Here is a 16,991-nt window from a genome sequence, read left to right as displayed (position 1 = left end):
ATAGATTATTTGAACCAGCTCCTGGAGTAATGGAAATAAAAACAAAAATAAATGAGATCTAATTAAACTTAAAAGGTTTTTGCACAGCTAAGAATACCATCAACAAAATGAAAAGACAACCTGCAGACTGGGAGAAAATATTTGCAAATGATGCAATCAACAAGGGAATAATTTCCAAAATACACAAATAGCTCATACACCTTAATATTAAAAAAAAACAAGCAACCAAATCCAAAAATGGGCAGAAGACCTAAATAGACATCTCTCCACAGAAGACTGACAGATGGCCAACAAGCACATGAAAAGATGCTCAGCATCATTAAGTGTTAGAGAAATGCAAATCAGAACTACAATGAGATAACTACCTCACGTCAGCCAGAATAGCCATCATTAAAAACTCTACAAACAATAAATGCTGGAGAGGGTGTGTAGAAAAGGGAGCCCTCCTACACTGCTGGTGGGAATGTAGTTTGGTGCAGCCATTATGGAAAACGGTATGGAGATTCCTCAAAAGACTATAAAAATAGACTCACCATATGCTCTAGCACTTCTACTCCTGGGCATAGATCAAGAGGAAAAAATAATTCAAAAAGACACATGCACCCCAGTGTTCACAGCAGCACTGTTTACAGTAGCCAAGACATGGAAACAATTTAAATGTGCATCAACAGATTACTGGATGAAGAAGATGTGTGTGTGTGTGTGCGCGCGCGCATATCTACATGCAATACATTATACACACACACACAGTGGAATACTACTCAGCCATAAAATCAAATAATGCCATTTGCAGCAACATGTATGGACCTAGAGATCATGATTCTAAGTGAAGGAAGCTAGAAGGAGAAAGAAAAATGCCATATGATATTGCTTATATGTGGAATCTTAAAGATAAAAATGAACTATTATTTATAACTTAGATTTTCAATTTCTTGAATATGTATAAGCATATTTGACTGTCCTTTATGACTGGATTACTGCATTCTGTTGATTCTTATTTTGCAATTGGCTTTATTCTTTTGATAACTATGTGAGTTTAAAAAGCTAAAGTTCTAAACTGTTTTTAGAAACAATGAATATTACATATGTGTATATTTTAAAATGCTTTTGTCTCTCAATAAGTTGCACTACCTAGAGTAAACTTTGTTTACACCCCCCCAAAAAAGAAAAAGGTCATATGTTGCTCTTTAGGGTGTTCTTATCACAAACATTTAAATTTGATAAAATTTATTTTAATTACTATACATAAATCTGTTGAATTTCTTTACACTAACAATGAAATATCAGGTCAAGAAAGTAAAAAACCAATCCCACTTAAAATCATGTCAAAAAAAAGAGAATACCAGGAATAAACTTACCCAAGGTAAAAGACCTTTATGCTGAAAACTATAAAATATTGATAAAGGAAATTAAAGATGATTTAAAGAAATGGAAAGATATTCCATGCTCTTGGATTGTAAGAATTAATATTGTTAAAATGGGCAAACCACCCAAAGCAATCTACAGCTTTAATGCAGTTCCTATCAAGATACCCATGACATTTTTCACAGAACTAGAATAATCCTAAAATTATATAGAACCACCAAAGACTCAGAATTGCCAAAGCAATCTTGGAGAAAAAGAACAAAGCTAGAGGCATAACTCTTCCAGACTACACTATAAAGCTACAGTAATCAGAAACAGCATGGTTTTGGCACCCAAACAGACATTTATAGATCAACAGAACAGAATAGAGAGCCCAGAAATTAACTGATGCACCTATGGTCAATTAAATTAATCTACAACAACAGAGGCAAGAATACACAACATAGAAGAGAAAATCTCTTCAAAAAAATGGTGTTGGGAAAGCTGGACAACTGCATGTAAATCAATGAAGCTAGAACACTCCCTCACATCATACACAAAAATAAACTCAAAATGGCTTAAAGACTTACTAAGACATGACATCATTAAACTCCTAGAAGAAAACATAGGCAAAACATTCTCTGACATAAGTCATAGCATTATTTTCTTAGGTGAGTCTCCCAAGGCAAAAGAAATTAAGGAAAACAAACAAATGGGATCTAATCACACTTAAAAACTTTTGTACAGCAAAGGAAACCATCAACAAAATGAAAGACAATCTATGGAATGGCAGAAAATATTTCCAAACAATGTGAATGACAAGGGGTTAATATCCAAATTATATGAACAGATCATACAACTCAATCAAAAAAAAAAACCCAGTCAAAAAATGGGCAGAACCATCAACAGACATTTCTCCAAAGACACATATGGCAAACAGGCACATGAAAAGATGTTCAGCATAGCTAATCATTACAGAAATGCAAATCAAAACCACAATGAGCTCCACCTCACACTGGTCAAAATGGCTGTCATTAAAAAGCCTACTAATAATAATAAATGCTGGAGAGGGGTAAGGAGAAAAAGAAACCCTCCTAAACTGTTGGTGGGAATGTAATTTGTTGGAAAACAATATGGAGGTTCCTTAAAAAACTAAAAATAGAGGAACCACAGGATCTAGCAGTCCTACTCCTGGGTGTTTATCCAGAAAAGACAAAAATTCTCATTCCAAAAGATACATGCTCTCCATATTCATAACAGCACTATTTACAATAACCAAGACAGGGAAGCAACCCAGATCCCCATAAACAGACGACTAGATTAAGATGAGGTGCATATAGCCATTATGGAAGACAGTATGGGAATTTGTTTAAAAACTAAAAGTAGACTTACCTTATGATCCAGCAATCACACTTCTGGGTACATATCCAGTGGGAACTCTAATTCGAACAGATACATGCACCCCAATGTTCACAGCAGCACTATTTACAACAGCCAAAACAGGGAAGCAACCCAAATCCCCATAAATAGACGACTAAGATTAAGATATGGTGCATATAGCCATCATGGAAGACGGTATGGAGATTCCTTAAAAAACTAAAAACAGACTTACCATATGATCCAGCAGTCCTACTCCTGGGCATATATATCCGGACGGAACTCTACTTTGACAAGATACATGCACCCCAACGTTAACAGCAGCACTATATACAATAGCCAAGACATGGAAGCAACCTAAATGTCCATCAGTAGATGCCTGGATAAAGAAGTTGTGGTATATTTATACAATGGAATTCTGCTCAGCCATAAAAAAGAATAAAACAATGCCATTGCAGCAACATGGATGGACCTGGAGATCATTATGCTAAGTGAAGTAAGCCAGAAAGAGAAAGAAAAATGCCATATGATACCACTTATGTGTGGAATCTTAAAAAAAAAAAAAAAAGACACTGTGAACTCATCTACAAAACAGAAACACTCCCAGACATAGTAACAATCGTATGGTTACTAGAGAAAGAGGTGGGAAGGGATAAATTTGGGTGTTTGAGATTTAAAATTGTTAGCCATTATATATAAAAATAGATTTTTAAAGTTTCTTCTGTATAGCACAGGGAACTACATTCAATATCTTGTAATAACCTTTAATGAAAAAAAATATGAAAACAAATGTATGTATGTATAAGCATGACTGGGGCATTGTCCTATACATCAGAAATTGACACATTGTAACTGACTGTACTTCAATTAAAAAAAAAAAATATGGGCAGAAGACCTAAACAGCCATTCTCCAGTGAAGACATACAAATGACCAATAGGCACATGAAAAAATGCTCAATATCACTAATTATCAGAGAAATGCAAATCAAAACTACAATGAGGTATCATCTGACACCAGCCAGAATAGACATCATTCAAAAGTCCATGAACTAAAAATGCTGGAGAGGGTGTGGAGAAAAGGGAACCCTCCTACACTGCTGGTGGGAATGTAGTTTGGTGCAGCTGTTATGGAAGACAGTATGGAGACTCCTCAAAAGACTGAAAATAGACTTACCGTATGATCCAGCAATCCCGCTCCCGGGCATACATATCCAGAGAGAACCTTAATTCAAAAAGATACATGCACCCCAACGTTCATAGCAGCACTATTTTCCATAGCCAAGACATGGAAGCAACCTAAATGTCCATTGACAGATGTCTGGATAAAGAAGTTGTGGTATATTTATACAATGGAATACTACTCAGCCATAAAAAGAGTATAATAATGCCATTTGCAGCAACATGGATGGATCTGGAGATTGTCATGCTAAGTGAAGAAAGCCAGAAAGAGAGAGAAAAATACATATGATATCACTTGTACGTGGAACCTAAAAAAATCTTATAGTAACTTACAGTGAAAAAGAATACGAGAACAAATAAATGTATGTTCATATATGGCTGAAGCATTGTGCTGTACACCAGAAATTGACACAACATTGTAAACTGACTATACTTCAATAAAAATATATATTAAAAAAAGGGCTTAGTCTGCTGGACACCTGAAACCAACAAGTCTTATAAATCAACAACAGTTCACTTAAAAAAAAAACTCAAAGATACTGCTGAAACCTACATATAAAACCCTGTAAATTTAATGTTTTATAGGGAAAGTATTAAAATTACTACTTCCATTTCTTTAAGGATAATGAGACTTCAAAAACTCATTTTTGAAAAGTTAGACGTGCAGCTTTACATGCCATAAATGATACTCAGTTCTGTCCCAAATTTTATCTGGACACATTCAAACCTTAATGCTTCATAATCTTTATTAGGGGATTTCTTAACAATCTTGCTATTGCCATTACCATTACGTGGAACTATGTAAATATACTGACCTGTTTTCTTGGTTTAATATATAATTTCCGTACATTGCTTTTAGTAAAATATTACATGTGGAATTATATAGTAACGTAAATTCATGCCATTTTAACCAATAATAGAGTGTTATGTTTAGGAGCCAAACCCCTAGAGTATACTGCTTTTATTGGTGAGACTTGCTTTTCCCCAATATCTAATATTATATGAAGTTACATGGTGTTTCAGCTTTAGCTTGATTCTCATCTTGTGTAAGAACAAGTTGCAAACATGTTACCATGATCGGCTTTTGCCTCTTCTTAAGGTTTTATTTTGTGGTTCTTTTTGGGAGGACTTGGTCAGGAGTTGAAGAGGCAGGAAATACTGGACCTGTTCTTTCATAGAAATATGTTACCAACCCTTTGCTACTTACACTTTTTGTTAGCTCTTTTGTACCATTTATTTTGAGGGCTTCATTTCCCCAGACCAGTATTTTCTAAAATCGAGGAGAAAAGTGAAGAATAGTGGAACGCAGATAGGAAAAGAGCTCGAAGTTGACAAAATGGACTCGGCAAAGGGGTAACAGTGCTATCCAACAATATGGTGAACTTGTGTCATTATCTGAAAAGAAATTTGGATTCATTTCAATAACTAAGGAAGTATTTAACCATTCAGAACTCGTTCATATGACTAAGTGAGAATTCTTGTTAGTACTTCATTTCTCAAAATAAGAAACACCAAATAAGAAAGTAAGAATACCAAAATAAGTTGTTAAACAACTTACTTCCCCCACCTGTATATAATTTTCAGAATTATATATATATATTTTTAAATGGAAATATAGTCAGTTACAATGTATCAATCTTTGGTTTACGGCACAATGTCCCAGTCATACATACACATACATGTATTTATTTTCATATTCTGCTATACAGAAATTTGTTTTTTAATCTGTTTTTATATATAGTAGTTAGTATGTGCAAATCTCAAATTCTTGAAACATTTAACCTTAGTACCAGAATGCTAACTGAAGAACATACTTTGTAGCATGATGATGCCGCTGTCAGTAAGTTATCTTGGCTCTCCAATATCTGAGAATATTATCCCTGTAAGAAAAATTTAAAGTTCTAATTGTTTGGCTCTCTATATAAGAAATTTTTCAGCTGTAAGAATGATCTCAAAGTTTAGGTTTATTTGCTATTTTTGAGAATGTAATTGATAAGGATGAATGTGTGTTATTAATGTTTACGGAATATGTGGATAGCATGTTGTAGCACTAGTATCTACAGATGGATGTAGGGTAATCCTCCAAGAAAATGGCTCTACAGTCTAAATAAATTTTATTCTGTATGAAAACCATTCAGACTTCTACTTGATCCTGCTTCTCATCTTCAAATAATTCACTTTTCTATTCCAAACCCTTGCATGATGTTTTTAAGCAATTCATTTTTGGATACTATCTAGAGAAATCATTATCCTTTAAATCAGCTAACAAAAATTCATACACACAGTTTGTGTCAGGTGGGGTTAATTTTCTCCTCACCAAATTGTGCACGGAAGAAGACATTTAGGAAATTTTATAAATCCTCCCTTCCTCCCTTTTGGTGAGTCAGTACAGCATACTGGCTAAGGATGCAGATATTGGAACCAGGTGACATTGGCACTGGTATTTGCTACCTATGCAACCTTGGCAAGATGATTTTCTGTGCCTTAATTTCTTCTTCTGTAAAATGGAAATGCGATTATCCTGCATAGGATTGCTGTGAGGAATGAGTATAATACATGTAAAGTACTTAGAGCACAAGTCTTGGTAAATAGTAGTTACTATTACTGTTATTCATAGGCATCATCATATACTGTCTTGCTGGAGAAGCCAAAGCACCATATCACAGTAGTAAGATTTCTTTGAAGATGTAAGCTATACTTTTGTCATATACAGGCACATTAGCAACACTTAAAAAAAAAGGATCAATATCATTGACTTAGAAAGACAATACCACAGTTATTTAAAATTCCTCTTATATTTTTTAAAAAATTGAGATACTAGGGATTGAACCCAAGATCTTGTGCATGCTAAGCATATTCTCGACCACTGAACTAATATTACCCTCCCCCTAAATACCACACTTTTCCTTTTTTTTTTCAAAGTCCTAGTCAATAATGCAGTTTTTATTTGCTGTGTTCACTGTAAGTCTGGTGATGAATTTTCAACAGTGAAGGTCCTTTAACGTGGCTACTGCAATTGTATAGTTTACATAAGTTTTAAATGTTTTATAAATTCCACGAGTGATTTTGCTTCTAACAGTGACATTATTCCGTTAAAGTGTCAGTTTAAGAGCATTACTTCAGGGATCTAAGTGATTCAAGGTAGAATAACTGGCTTCCTTTACATCCCAAGGGGGTGCGTCTGTTTTAGGAGGAATAGTCATGCAGGCTTCAAGACGTCAGTCGTAAAAGGTATCTTGTTCACCATTTTCCACTAATTTGCTTTGCAGCTTGCAGTTCCCCACAATGATGAGTGGACCCGATTTGCCAGGACCCTCGTGGAGATTCGCGCTAACAGAGCTGACAGCGAGGAGGAAGGCACCGTCGAGTTATCAGCCTAGTGGAAATGAGATGCCCCCACCTTGACCTTCCAGAGCTCAGCACCTGCAGTCGTCAAACCTGCTCGTATTCAGTGTCCACTCAGTATCAGTGCTGCCGTGACATTTTGGGTACCATGTTGTGCCAGCTTTGCTCCAAGTATTCCAGATGTATCCCACCCTACTGTCTGCTGACCTGAAATTCACCAGAGCATTTCTGTCTTTATATTTCTGTCTCAAAAATGGGGGTGGGAGCCTTTACGGGTTTAGTTGTTGCCTTTTAACTACTTAGTAGCTGTATTTAATAGCTGGAAACCTCTGGTTAAATTTGTGCTTACACGCACTTCTGGCATAGTCCTATTAAATCCATATGAAGCCAGATATGATTAGGTGCAGATGTGGTGTGCTTCATGCTACGGTGCAGGGCCAGAGACGTGAGCTGTGGTGTTTTACATGGTGACTCAGACTATGAATGGATTTACTAGAAGAACGTTGCTGCTCCTTATTTATTGTGGTGTGCTGCATGGAACATATTTATTTGAAAGCATTAAAATAAACGATCCTAGAGCATGTGCATAATGAGAGGACTGCATTGTCTCTCTGCTGCTGTTGAGTTTATATTAAGTTCCAAATAACAATTACAGTATGAAGGTTCCACTGAGGACATGAAATCTTTAGAGGTTTGCTTGCAGTAAATGGAATGAATTTTAATGCCTATTATTTCTAGGTACTTTAACAATATTTCAAATATAGTTGATCACTGATACTTGTCATTCAAGCTAACCTGGTCTGACAAAAGTCTATGGTTCCTAAATATGACACCAGTATTGCCAATAAAATGTTCCAAACCGAGTCTACACCAGTGTGGATAAACCCTTTGCTTGGGAAAAGCCTGATTAAAATTCTGCTGTGACCAGGAGGTAAGGGAGATATGTTAGGGCCATGTTAATGACTGGTAATGAATTTACAGGCAGCCAACCTAGCTGGACTTAAACCAAGGCTCTTGATTTTATTTTTAAGAAGGAGTGTATATGGTATTTCTGGAAAGGTCTTTTTTGTCTCCTTCATCAGAGTCACTCTTCCCCAAAAACACTGGAGGAGGAACAGGTTAAGATGAATAAATGCCAAGTGTTCCATACATTTCATTATTTTTAAATTTACACCAGAAAATTATGTTTATTATTATTGGAATAGGAAATGTGTCTATAAACAACTTTATAGGACTTTTTTTTTCCCCCAAAAGTCATTTCATGCCTAGAGAGAATTAAAATAAATAGAGGTTGAGTCATGAAGAACATTTGAAGACAGGCTTTTTGCTTTTTAAGAAGTTCCACGGTGCTTTCTTGGTACGGATTCCTTGAACTGTGAGATTTCTTTTATTTTTGAAATAACAATATGCTTTTCTCTAAGTGCCAAATGGTGTGTTAATATTGACAGTCTTTTTTTTAAAACATTTTTTATTGATTTATAATCATTTTACAATGTTGTGTCAAATTCCAGTGTTCAGCACAATTTTTCAGTCATTCATGGAATATTGACAGTCTTTGTACACAGTTATTAAATTTTTAAAGATAAAATATGAGTGTCTAAAATAGGTTTAAAAGCAGTCCAATGAAAAGTACTGGGGGAAAAAAAGTTTCTCAGGCATACACTAAAGGACCTAGAAACAAGTCAGTAACTCGTGAGCTGTTAATCTGAATGATTCAATGAGTTAAGACTGAAAAGTGCAAAGGCCAGAGTCACCTGTAGTAGGCACATGAAGAATTATAAGAGCTTGTGTGAGTATATATCCCACCACGGTAGCTAGTGTCCAAGACAGTCTCCCACTTCTTGTGTAGTGTTGTCCCATCACCAACCTGGGCTGACCTTGTGAAATGATAGGATACGGGGGAAGTGATGCCATGCAGGGCTCGGGACAAGGTTATAAGAAGACTCACAGCTTCCTCCTGGGTCTCTTGACACACTCACTCTTAATCCCTGAGCCACTGTGTAAGAAGTACAAGTACCCTGAGACCTCTGGGCTGTACAAAGGTCTAAGCTCATCATGGAGTGGCCATGTGGATACAGAGGAAGCCAGCCAGCCGACAGCCACTCAAGTCATCCCAGGTAATGTCCCAGATAGAATGTGGTGGCCATGAAAATTTGCCTCTAAGATCTCTTATTGCAAAGAACATAAATGACTGACTGCTCCAGCTGCTTTGCTCTGAAATCCATCACCATATTTGACCAAGGCCATGCTTCCCACAGGCTGCTCCCAGCCAAGACTAGAACATGGCAGGGATACTAAGGCACGTAGGTCCTGTGAGATGCAAGATTCCTGAGATTTAACTGGCTCAGTGACTCCTTGTCAGAATTGCTAAAACTTTCTTGGAACTGTACTTAAGTCTAAGACAAATCCATATTCCTTCTCCCTTCCTCTTTTCCATCTCTCCTTCTTAGGGTCAGATTGACATCACTCTCTGATGGCTCCCCCAGCATAACCTGGCTGGGGCCATGCTGGGCCTGATAAGGGAGTAAAGAGACTAAACACCCAGAGAGTTCACAGGTGCCATTAGGGGCCAGGGGAGTAGCCCTGGGGCTGGATTTTGAGGAGTTTAAGGGGCCAGAATATAAGACTGGATAGGTAAGAATTCATTGACTTTGGGGCTTTTTTTTGAGATACGTGATTTTATACTCTGGCAAGGACCCCAGGGCATAGGGTGGCTATTAAAGTGGCCCTTACAAGTTGGAAAAGCTCTACACTTAATGAAATGAAAATGTTTGTGTTGCCCTGACTGATAGCGCAGATAGCAATAAAGAGGTTGAGGGAACTGGGTATGTTAGAATGGATACATTATGTAAGGCTGGAAGACACATCCAGGAGTCAGGTTGGATAGGACCGTGCAGAGTGCACACCCTTCACCAAAGCCTGTAGCAGTGAGCTAGTGAGAGAGGCATAAGCGTGTCTAGGAATTTTAGTGGTGGCCGCCTCTGCAGGCCAGAGCTGACAGTAAGAGAGACAGTCACAGAGCAAGGCTTTTTAGCATCTGTAGGGATGATAAGACTTCAAAGTGATAGTGGCCAGGCGGTTAACCACAGACCCAGGAAGTCAGTTACCGTAATGCTGCATCTATGGGCCCACTACTTTACTTCACTGAGTTTGTCCTTATGCAGTACCACACTGTGTTGACTGCTATAGCTTTTACTGAGTCTTAAACTCAGGTGGTGTAAGTCCTCCAACTGTTACACATCAGGGAAGGCTCTTATAGTTGTTTTAGGCCTTCTGTGTTTCCACATGCATTTTTAGAATCCTTATGAAACTCTTAAAACCATACTGCTTGGATTTCTATTGAGATTTCCTTAATCTGTATGTTAATTTTGAGAGAACAAACATATTAACAATTTCAAATCTTCCACTATGTGAACAGGGTGTATCTTTCCATTTATTGAGTGTTTTTTAATCTCACTAATGTTTTTAGTATATAGGTTGTGCACCTTTTTTAGATTCCTAGATATTTTAATTTTTTCTATTATGTTACTGTTAATGTTTTAAAATTTTATTTTCCAAGTGATTTTTGCTAATTTTCAGGATTAAAATTTGTTTTTGTACATCAACCTCATATTTTGCTAAATATACTTATTATTTCTAGTGGATTTTATAATCCCATTTGTGATTACATACACAGTCATGCTTAGAATAATGAAGACTTCCTTTCTTTCTTTCCAGTCTTTGTTTAGTTTCCTTCCAGCACTAGCTAGGACTTTCACTTCAATGTTGTATTGAAGAAATGAGATTAGCATCCTTACCTTTCCTGATCTTAGTATCAAAAAAAGAGTTTCAAGATGAAGGAAATTCCATTCTATTTTTAGATTGTTAAGAAGCTTTATCATGAACAGGTGCTGAGTTTCTTCATATGCTTTTCATCTGCATCTTTTGATATGATCATATAATCATGTAATTTTTCCATTTATTCTGCTAATGTAGTCAATCACCCTAGGTGATTATTCTGAATATTAATCTAACCTTGCCCTCCTGGGATAAACCTTATTTGGTCAAAACGGTATCCTCTTAATGTATTGCTAGGTTCTATTTGCTCATAATTTTTAAAGGCTTTTCCCAGAATTGTTCCTTAGGGATACTGGGCTGTAATTTTCTATTCTTGTAATGTCTTTGTCAGGTTTGAGTCACATGATTATGCTCATGTGATGATTTGAAAAGTGTTCCAACCTCCTCTATTTTGTGAGTGTAATACTTGTATTATTTCTTCCTTTAATGTTTGGTAGAATTCACTAGTGAAATCACTTAGCCCTGGAGTTTTCTTTGTGGGAAGGCTTTTGTTAACAAGTTTATTTAATAGAATAGGGCCATTCAGATTTTTTTTTTGGTTCTATTTTGGTAAGTTGTATTTTTCAAGAAATGTGTCCGTTTAAGTTGTCAAATTTATTAACGAAAGTTGTTCATACTATCTCTCTTATTAGCTTTTCATGAGTATAGAATCATAGTGATGTCTTTTTAATTCTTGATATATAGGTAATTCATCTTTTTTTAATCAGCCTTGCCAATTATTGGTTTTATTCATTATTCAAAGAAATAGCTTTTGGAGTTGATGATTTTCTCTATTGTTCGTCCACTTTTCTTCTTTCTGTTTTGGACTGAATTTGCTTTTCTTTCTTCTTATTTCCTAAAGTAGAAGCTTAGCTCAATGTTGTAGAACGCATCTTCTAATTTAGGCCTTCAAAGTTATATATAAAAAACCCCCTCTAAGTACTGCTTTTACTGTGTCCCACAGATTTTGATATGTTATGTTTTCATTATCATTCGGTTCAAAGTATTTTCTAGTTTCCGTTGTGACAGTATTTGACTAATTTTTTTTTTAAGAAGTGTGTTTAATTTCCAAATATTTGGAAAACTTTCCAGATATCTGTTTTCATTTCTAGCTTGATTCTGCTTGGTAAGAAAACAGAGTAAGAAATACTCTACTTCAAATATTTTGAAATTTATTAAGATTTATTTTATGGCCTAGGATATGGTCTGGCTTGTCAGTATTCATTCCATGAACACTTAAAAAGAATGCGAATTCTTCATATGTTGGGTCTGTGGTTTTAAAAATGTTAAACTGGCTGAGAACATTGTTTCAACCTTCTGTAATCTTACAGATTATTTTCTATGTGTTCTATCAGTTACCAAGGATACATTAAAATATCAAGTTATGGTTGTGAACTTGTCTGTCCTTTAGTTCTCTCCATTTTTATTTATGCATTCTGAAGCTCTGTTACTAGATACATATTTTGTTTATTATCTTTGATAAACTGACCCTTTCATTTTTATGAAATTTCCCTCTAGTGTTCTTTCATTTCAGCCTGAAGGACTACTTTTAACATCTGTTGTAGGGCAGCTCTGCTGGTGGCAAACTTCCAGCTTTTGCTTATCTGGATATGTCTTAATTTCTCCTTCAAATTTCTCCTTCATCTTTGAAGAATCTTTTGTTAGAAGTTGAGTTTTTCATCGACAATTGTTTTTACTCTCAGCAGTTCGAATACCTCACCCCACTGCCTTTTGGTCTCTGTGTCAAGATACCAGCTGTTCATCTTATTTAGGATCCCTTGTATATGACGAGTTGCTTCTCTCTTGTAGCTTTTAAGGTTGATGTTTTTCATCAAATTTGGGAAGTTTTCAGCCATTATTTCTTCAAGTATTCTTTCTGCCCTTTCTCTTGTTTCCTCTCCCTGAAACTCCCATTGTGTGTATGCTGCCATGCCTGATGGTGTCCCACAGTTCTCTCTTGTTAAATTTTCTGTTCTTCAGACTGCATAATTTCAACTTACTCTTCTTTATTTCCTTATTCTTTCTTCTTCCTATTCAAATCTGCTGTTGAGCTCCTCTAGTGAAATTTTCATTTATTGTGCTTTTTGACTCCACAATTTCTATTTGGCTTCTTTTTATAATTTCTATCTATTGATGTTTTCTATTTGGTGAGACATCATTTTCATAAACTTTCCTTCAGTTATTTTAGACATGGTCTCTTTTAATTCACTGACATTTATAATAGCTGATTTTAAACATTCATCTAGAAAATCTAATCTCTGGTCTTTCTCAGGGACAGTTTTTATTGATTTTTTTTTCCTGTGTATATGCCATACTTTGTTATTTCTTTGCATGTGTACTTTTTGTTGTTGAAAACTTAATATTGTAATGTGCCTAGTAAATGTAATATTGTAATGTGCAACTCTGGAAACCAGATTTTCTTCCCTCCTCAGAATTTGTTGTTGTTGCTACTTACTGGAACTGTTGTTTATTTAGAAAATTTTCTGAACTAATTCTGTACAGTCTGTATTCTGTGTTATGTGTAGTCCCTGAAGTCTCTGTTAATTTGATGTTTAGCTCATGATTAGACAGAGATTTCCATAAAATGCCTGGAGCCAAAAAATCCTTGTAGTCTATGCCAGAGGACTCGTGTGTGTAGACGTGTACCTTGGCCACTCAGCCAGGCAGTTTACAATTCTGCATTAGCCTTCATGTCTTGTTTCCGCAGAGCCTCACTGTCCGCAGGAGGTGAAAGCTTAGGGCCTTCTCGGGGCTTTGCGGAGTACATGCACAGCTCTGAGAGTGTGCATGTGTTTCTCAGATCCCCAGGAATATCTCAGAGCTGTTTGTAGCCCTTACAAACATTTCATTCCCTAGCCTGTCCTCTCAAGTTTTTGGTTAGCCTATTGTTTGCCATATATGTTATTTATTATCTCATATGGCAGCAACTAAGGTGTTAGCCTGTGAATGCTTTTGACAAATGCCCCCCAGGAAGCAGCTTTAGCACTACATCAGTTCCAAGTTAGGTGCAATAAAACAAGCATTTTGTCTGCCAAGGAGGAACCAGACAGGTTAGAACAACTAATTAGAATTCTTTATGAATGAGGTACTTTCTGCTTCCTGTAGTACCAGGAATGTGAGCTATTATTTTCAGAGCTACTGCTGGATTGCAGGGGAGAGGGCGCAGATAGGACTAGGGTAAGTTAAAGTGCCAAAGTTCATGATTCTTTCTGAGAATCAGCATTTTTCTTTAGTTAGTGTTCCCTTGGTTGCTGCACGTCTTTGGTTAATTTCCAGAGTTCAAGACCAAGAGTTGATTTTGACAGTTTTAGCCTGTTTTTTCAATCATGTTTATGGAGGAGCAGAATTTGGAGTTTTTTCCTTTGCCTTTTTGGCTGATACCATTACCACTTTTTACGTTCAATCTGTTTAAGTCTTTATATTTGAAGTGCGTTTCTTGTAAACAGTTTAAAGTTGGGCCCTTCTCTCTCTCCTTTTTTTTTTTTTAAATCCAGTCTAATGGTTTCTGCCTTTTAATTAGAGGATTTAGTCCATGTACAGTTAATGTAATTTTTGGCATAGCTGAATTTTTTGTATTGGTAATTGTTTTTTATTGGTTCCATTCATTCTTTGTTCTTCTATTCTTCCTCTTCTGCCTTCTTTTTGATGGATCAAGTAGTTTTTAGTATTGTATTATATTTCATCTGTTGACTTGTTATTTTTAGTGATTTCACAAGAATGCAATATGCACGTTTAACTATTAACAGAGTACCTTCAAATGATGTTATACTAGTTCTCACACACAAAATAGTATGTAACAGAATAATCCCTTTGCCCTCTGTCCTTCGTTCCCTTGTTGCCATGTATTTTACTTCTGTATTTACTACTATAAAGCCCAGAATACGCTATTATTTTTGCTTCAGTGAAGAGTCTTTTATGGATTAAAAGTATGTGTAAAAGAGAAAGATAATTTTAAAAGGTTTTAAAAACTACTTACCTTCACATTTTTCTTTTCTCGTCCTGTCTTCATTTCTTTCTAGAGATCTGAGCTTTCCATTTAGTGCCATTTCTCTTCAGCCAATCTGTCTTTCGGCATATCCAGTAGGGAGATTCTGCAAGAGAATAATTTCTTCAGTTTTGGGTGTCTCAATATGTCTTTATTTTGACTTCATTTATGGAGTAGATAAATATTTTTTTGATATAGAATTCCAGTTTGACAGTTTTCTTCTTCTTTAAGCAGATTTTCTAAAATAATGTCTTATCTAAGGTTATCTTTACCTAATCCAAGGTCACAAAGATTTTTTCTTACTTTCTTATGAAATATTTATAGTTCTAACTTTTAGACTTATGGATATGATCTATCTTGAATTAATTTTGTGTATGGTGTGGTTGTGGTGTGAGGTTAATTTTTATGTATATGCATATTTAATTTTCCAGCACCATTTGTAGAAAAGAGTATTTCCCTATTTTTTAAATTTTTAAAACTTTATTTTCCGATACTGTTGGTGGTATATAGAAAAATAATGGATTTTTATATGCTGACTTTGTATCCTGTGGTGTTGCTAAATTCATTTACTAGTTCTAATAGTGGTTTTGTACATAAACAATTACAGTTAGACTATTTCACTTTCCCCCCCAATCTATGTTTTTAATTTTTGTTCTTATTGCACTGGCTGGGACATTGAATCTTTCACATATCATATTAAGTATAGTTATTTTTGTTGTTTTTTGTTTTTTGTTTTTGTAGATACCCTTTGTTAGATTAAGTTTCTTTTTATTCTAGTTTGTGAGTTTTTTTTTTAATGAGCGTTGAATTTTGCCAAATGTTTTTCTGAATCTAATTTAAATAATTGTGATTTTTCTTTTTAATCAATATAGTACATTATTTTTAAGTGTTATCCCTAACTTACATTTTGGTAATGAACCTCATTTGGTCATAAGATTGTCCCTTTTATATGATGTGGGATTCAGATTGCTTAATTTTTAAAAGGATGTGTCTCTGTTCACAAAGATATTAGTCTGTTTTTTTTTGCCTCATAGTGTATTATGTGATTTGATATTTTGGCAATGCTGTTTTCATAAAATGAATTGGGAAGTGGGTCCTTCCTTTTTATTTTTGCTAATTTGTTTTTAGAATTTTCCTTATTTCTTTTTTAAATAGTTGGTCGAAATCAACAGTGAATACATCTAGGCTTGGATTTCTCTTCGGGACAAGATTTTTTAAACTAAGAGTCTGATTACTGAAATGGGGTAGTCACATTATCTTTTTCAGTGGTTTTGCTAGTATATATCTTTCAACATGTACATTTCATCTATGTAGTTTAATTTATTGACATCAAAATCTGTTTATAGCATTCCCTTGTTATCGCATTAATATCTGTACAATCTGTAAGGATATCCCTTCTTTAACTCCTGTTACTGGTGACATGTTTTTTCCTTTTCTGATCAGTCTGTTTGGTGGTTTCCAATTTTTTAAAAATCTTTTTAAAGAACCATATTGTGGTTTCATTGTTTTTCCCTATTGTTTTCCTATTTTCTATTTAGTTGCTTTCTGTTTTTTATTAGTTTTTATCTTCTGCATCTTTGGAGTTTAATTTGCTCTTCTTTTTCTAGCTCAATAAGGTGGAAGATTAGGTAACTGAGATCTATCATTTTTTATTCCTTTTTCCCCCCCTTAGTGGAGGCACTGGGGATTGAACTCAGGACCTTGTACATGCCAAACATATGCTCTACCACTGAGCTATACCCCCCTCTCATTTTTTCTAATGTAAGTATTTAATAGTATATATTTCCCTTTAAGCACTATTTTTAATACACTGTAAATTTTTTGCTATCTTGTGTTTTTGTTTTCATTTAGTTCAAAATATTTCCTAATTATCCTTGTGATTTCTTCTTTGACTTGTGGTTGGTTTGTAAATGTATTATTTATTATTCAACTATATGAGGAATTT

The 16,991-nt window shown here is 35.2% G+C and overlaps 1 protein-coding gene across 9 annotated transcripts in view; it reads left to right on the top strand.

Annotated features, from left to right (window-relative positions):
* Positions 1-8,113, top strand: part of DYNC1I1 (dynein cytoplasmic 1 intermediate chain 1) — a 435,553-nt gene extending 427,440 nt beyond the window's left edge. For all 9 annotated transcript variants that reach the window (XM_072964956.1, XM_072964954.1, XM_072964953.1 and 6 more), the window contains one exon: positions 7,170-8,113. In XM_072964956.1, the coding sequence (XP_072821057.1) occupies positions 7,170-7,280 (111 nt within the window). In that variant the 3' untranslated portion in view covers positions 7,281-8,113. The remainder of the gene's footprint in view (positions 1-7,169) is intronic.
* The last annotated feature ends 8,878 nt before the right edge of the window (positions 8,114-16,991 follow it).

This window comes from Vicugna pacos, chromosome 7, assembly GCF_048564905.1.
Source record: "Vicugna pacos chromosome 7, VicPac4, whole genome shotgun sequence".
NCBI classification, from domain to species: Eukaryota; Metazoa; Chordata; class Mammalia; order Artiodactyla; family Camelidae; genus Vicugna; species Vicugna pacos.
This window is presented reverse-complemented; position numbering and strand designations above follow the sequence as displayed.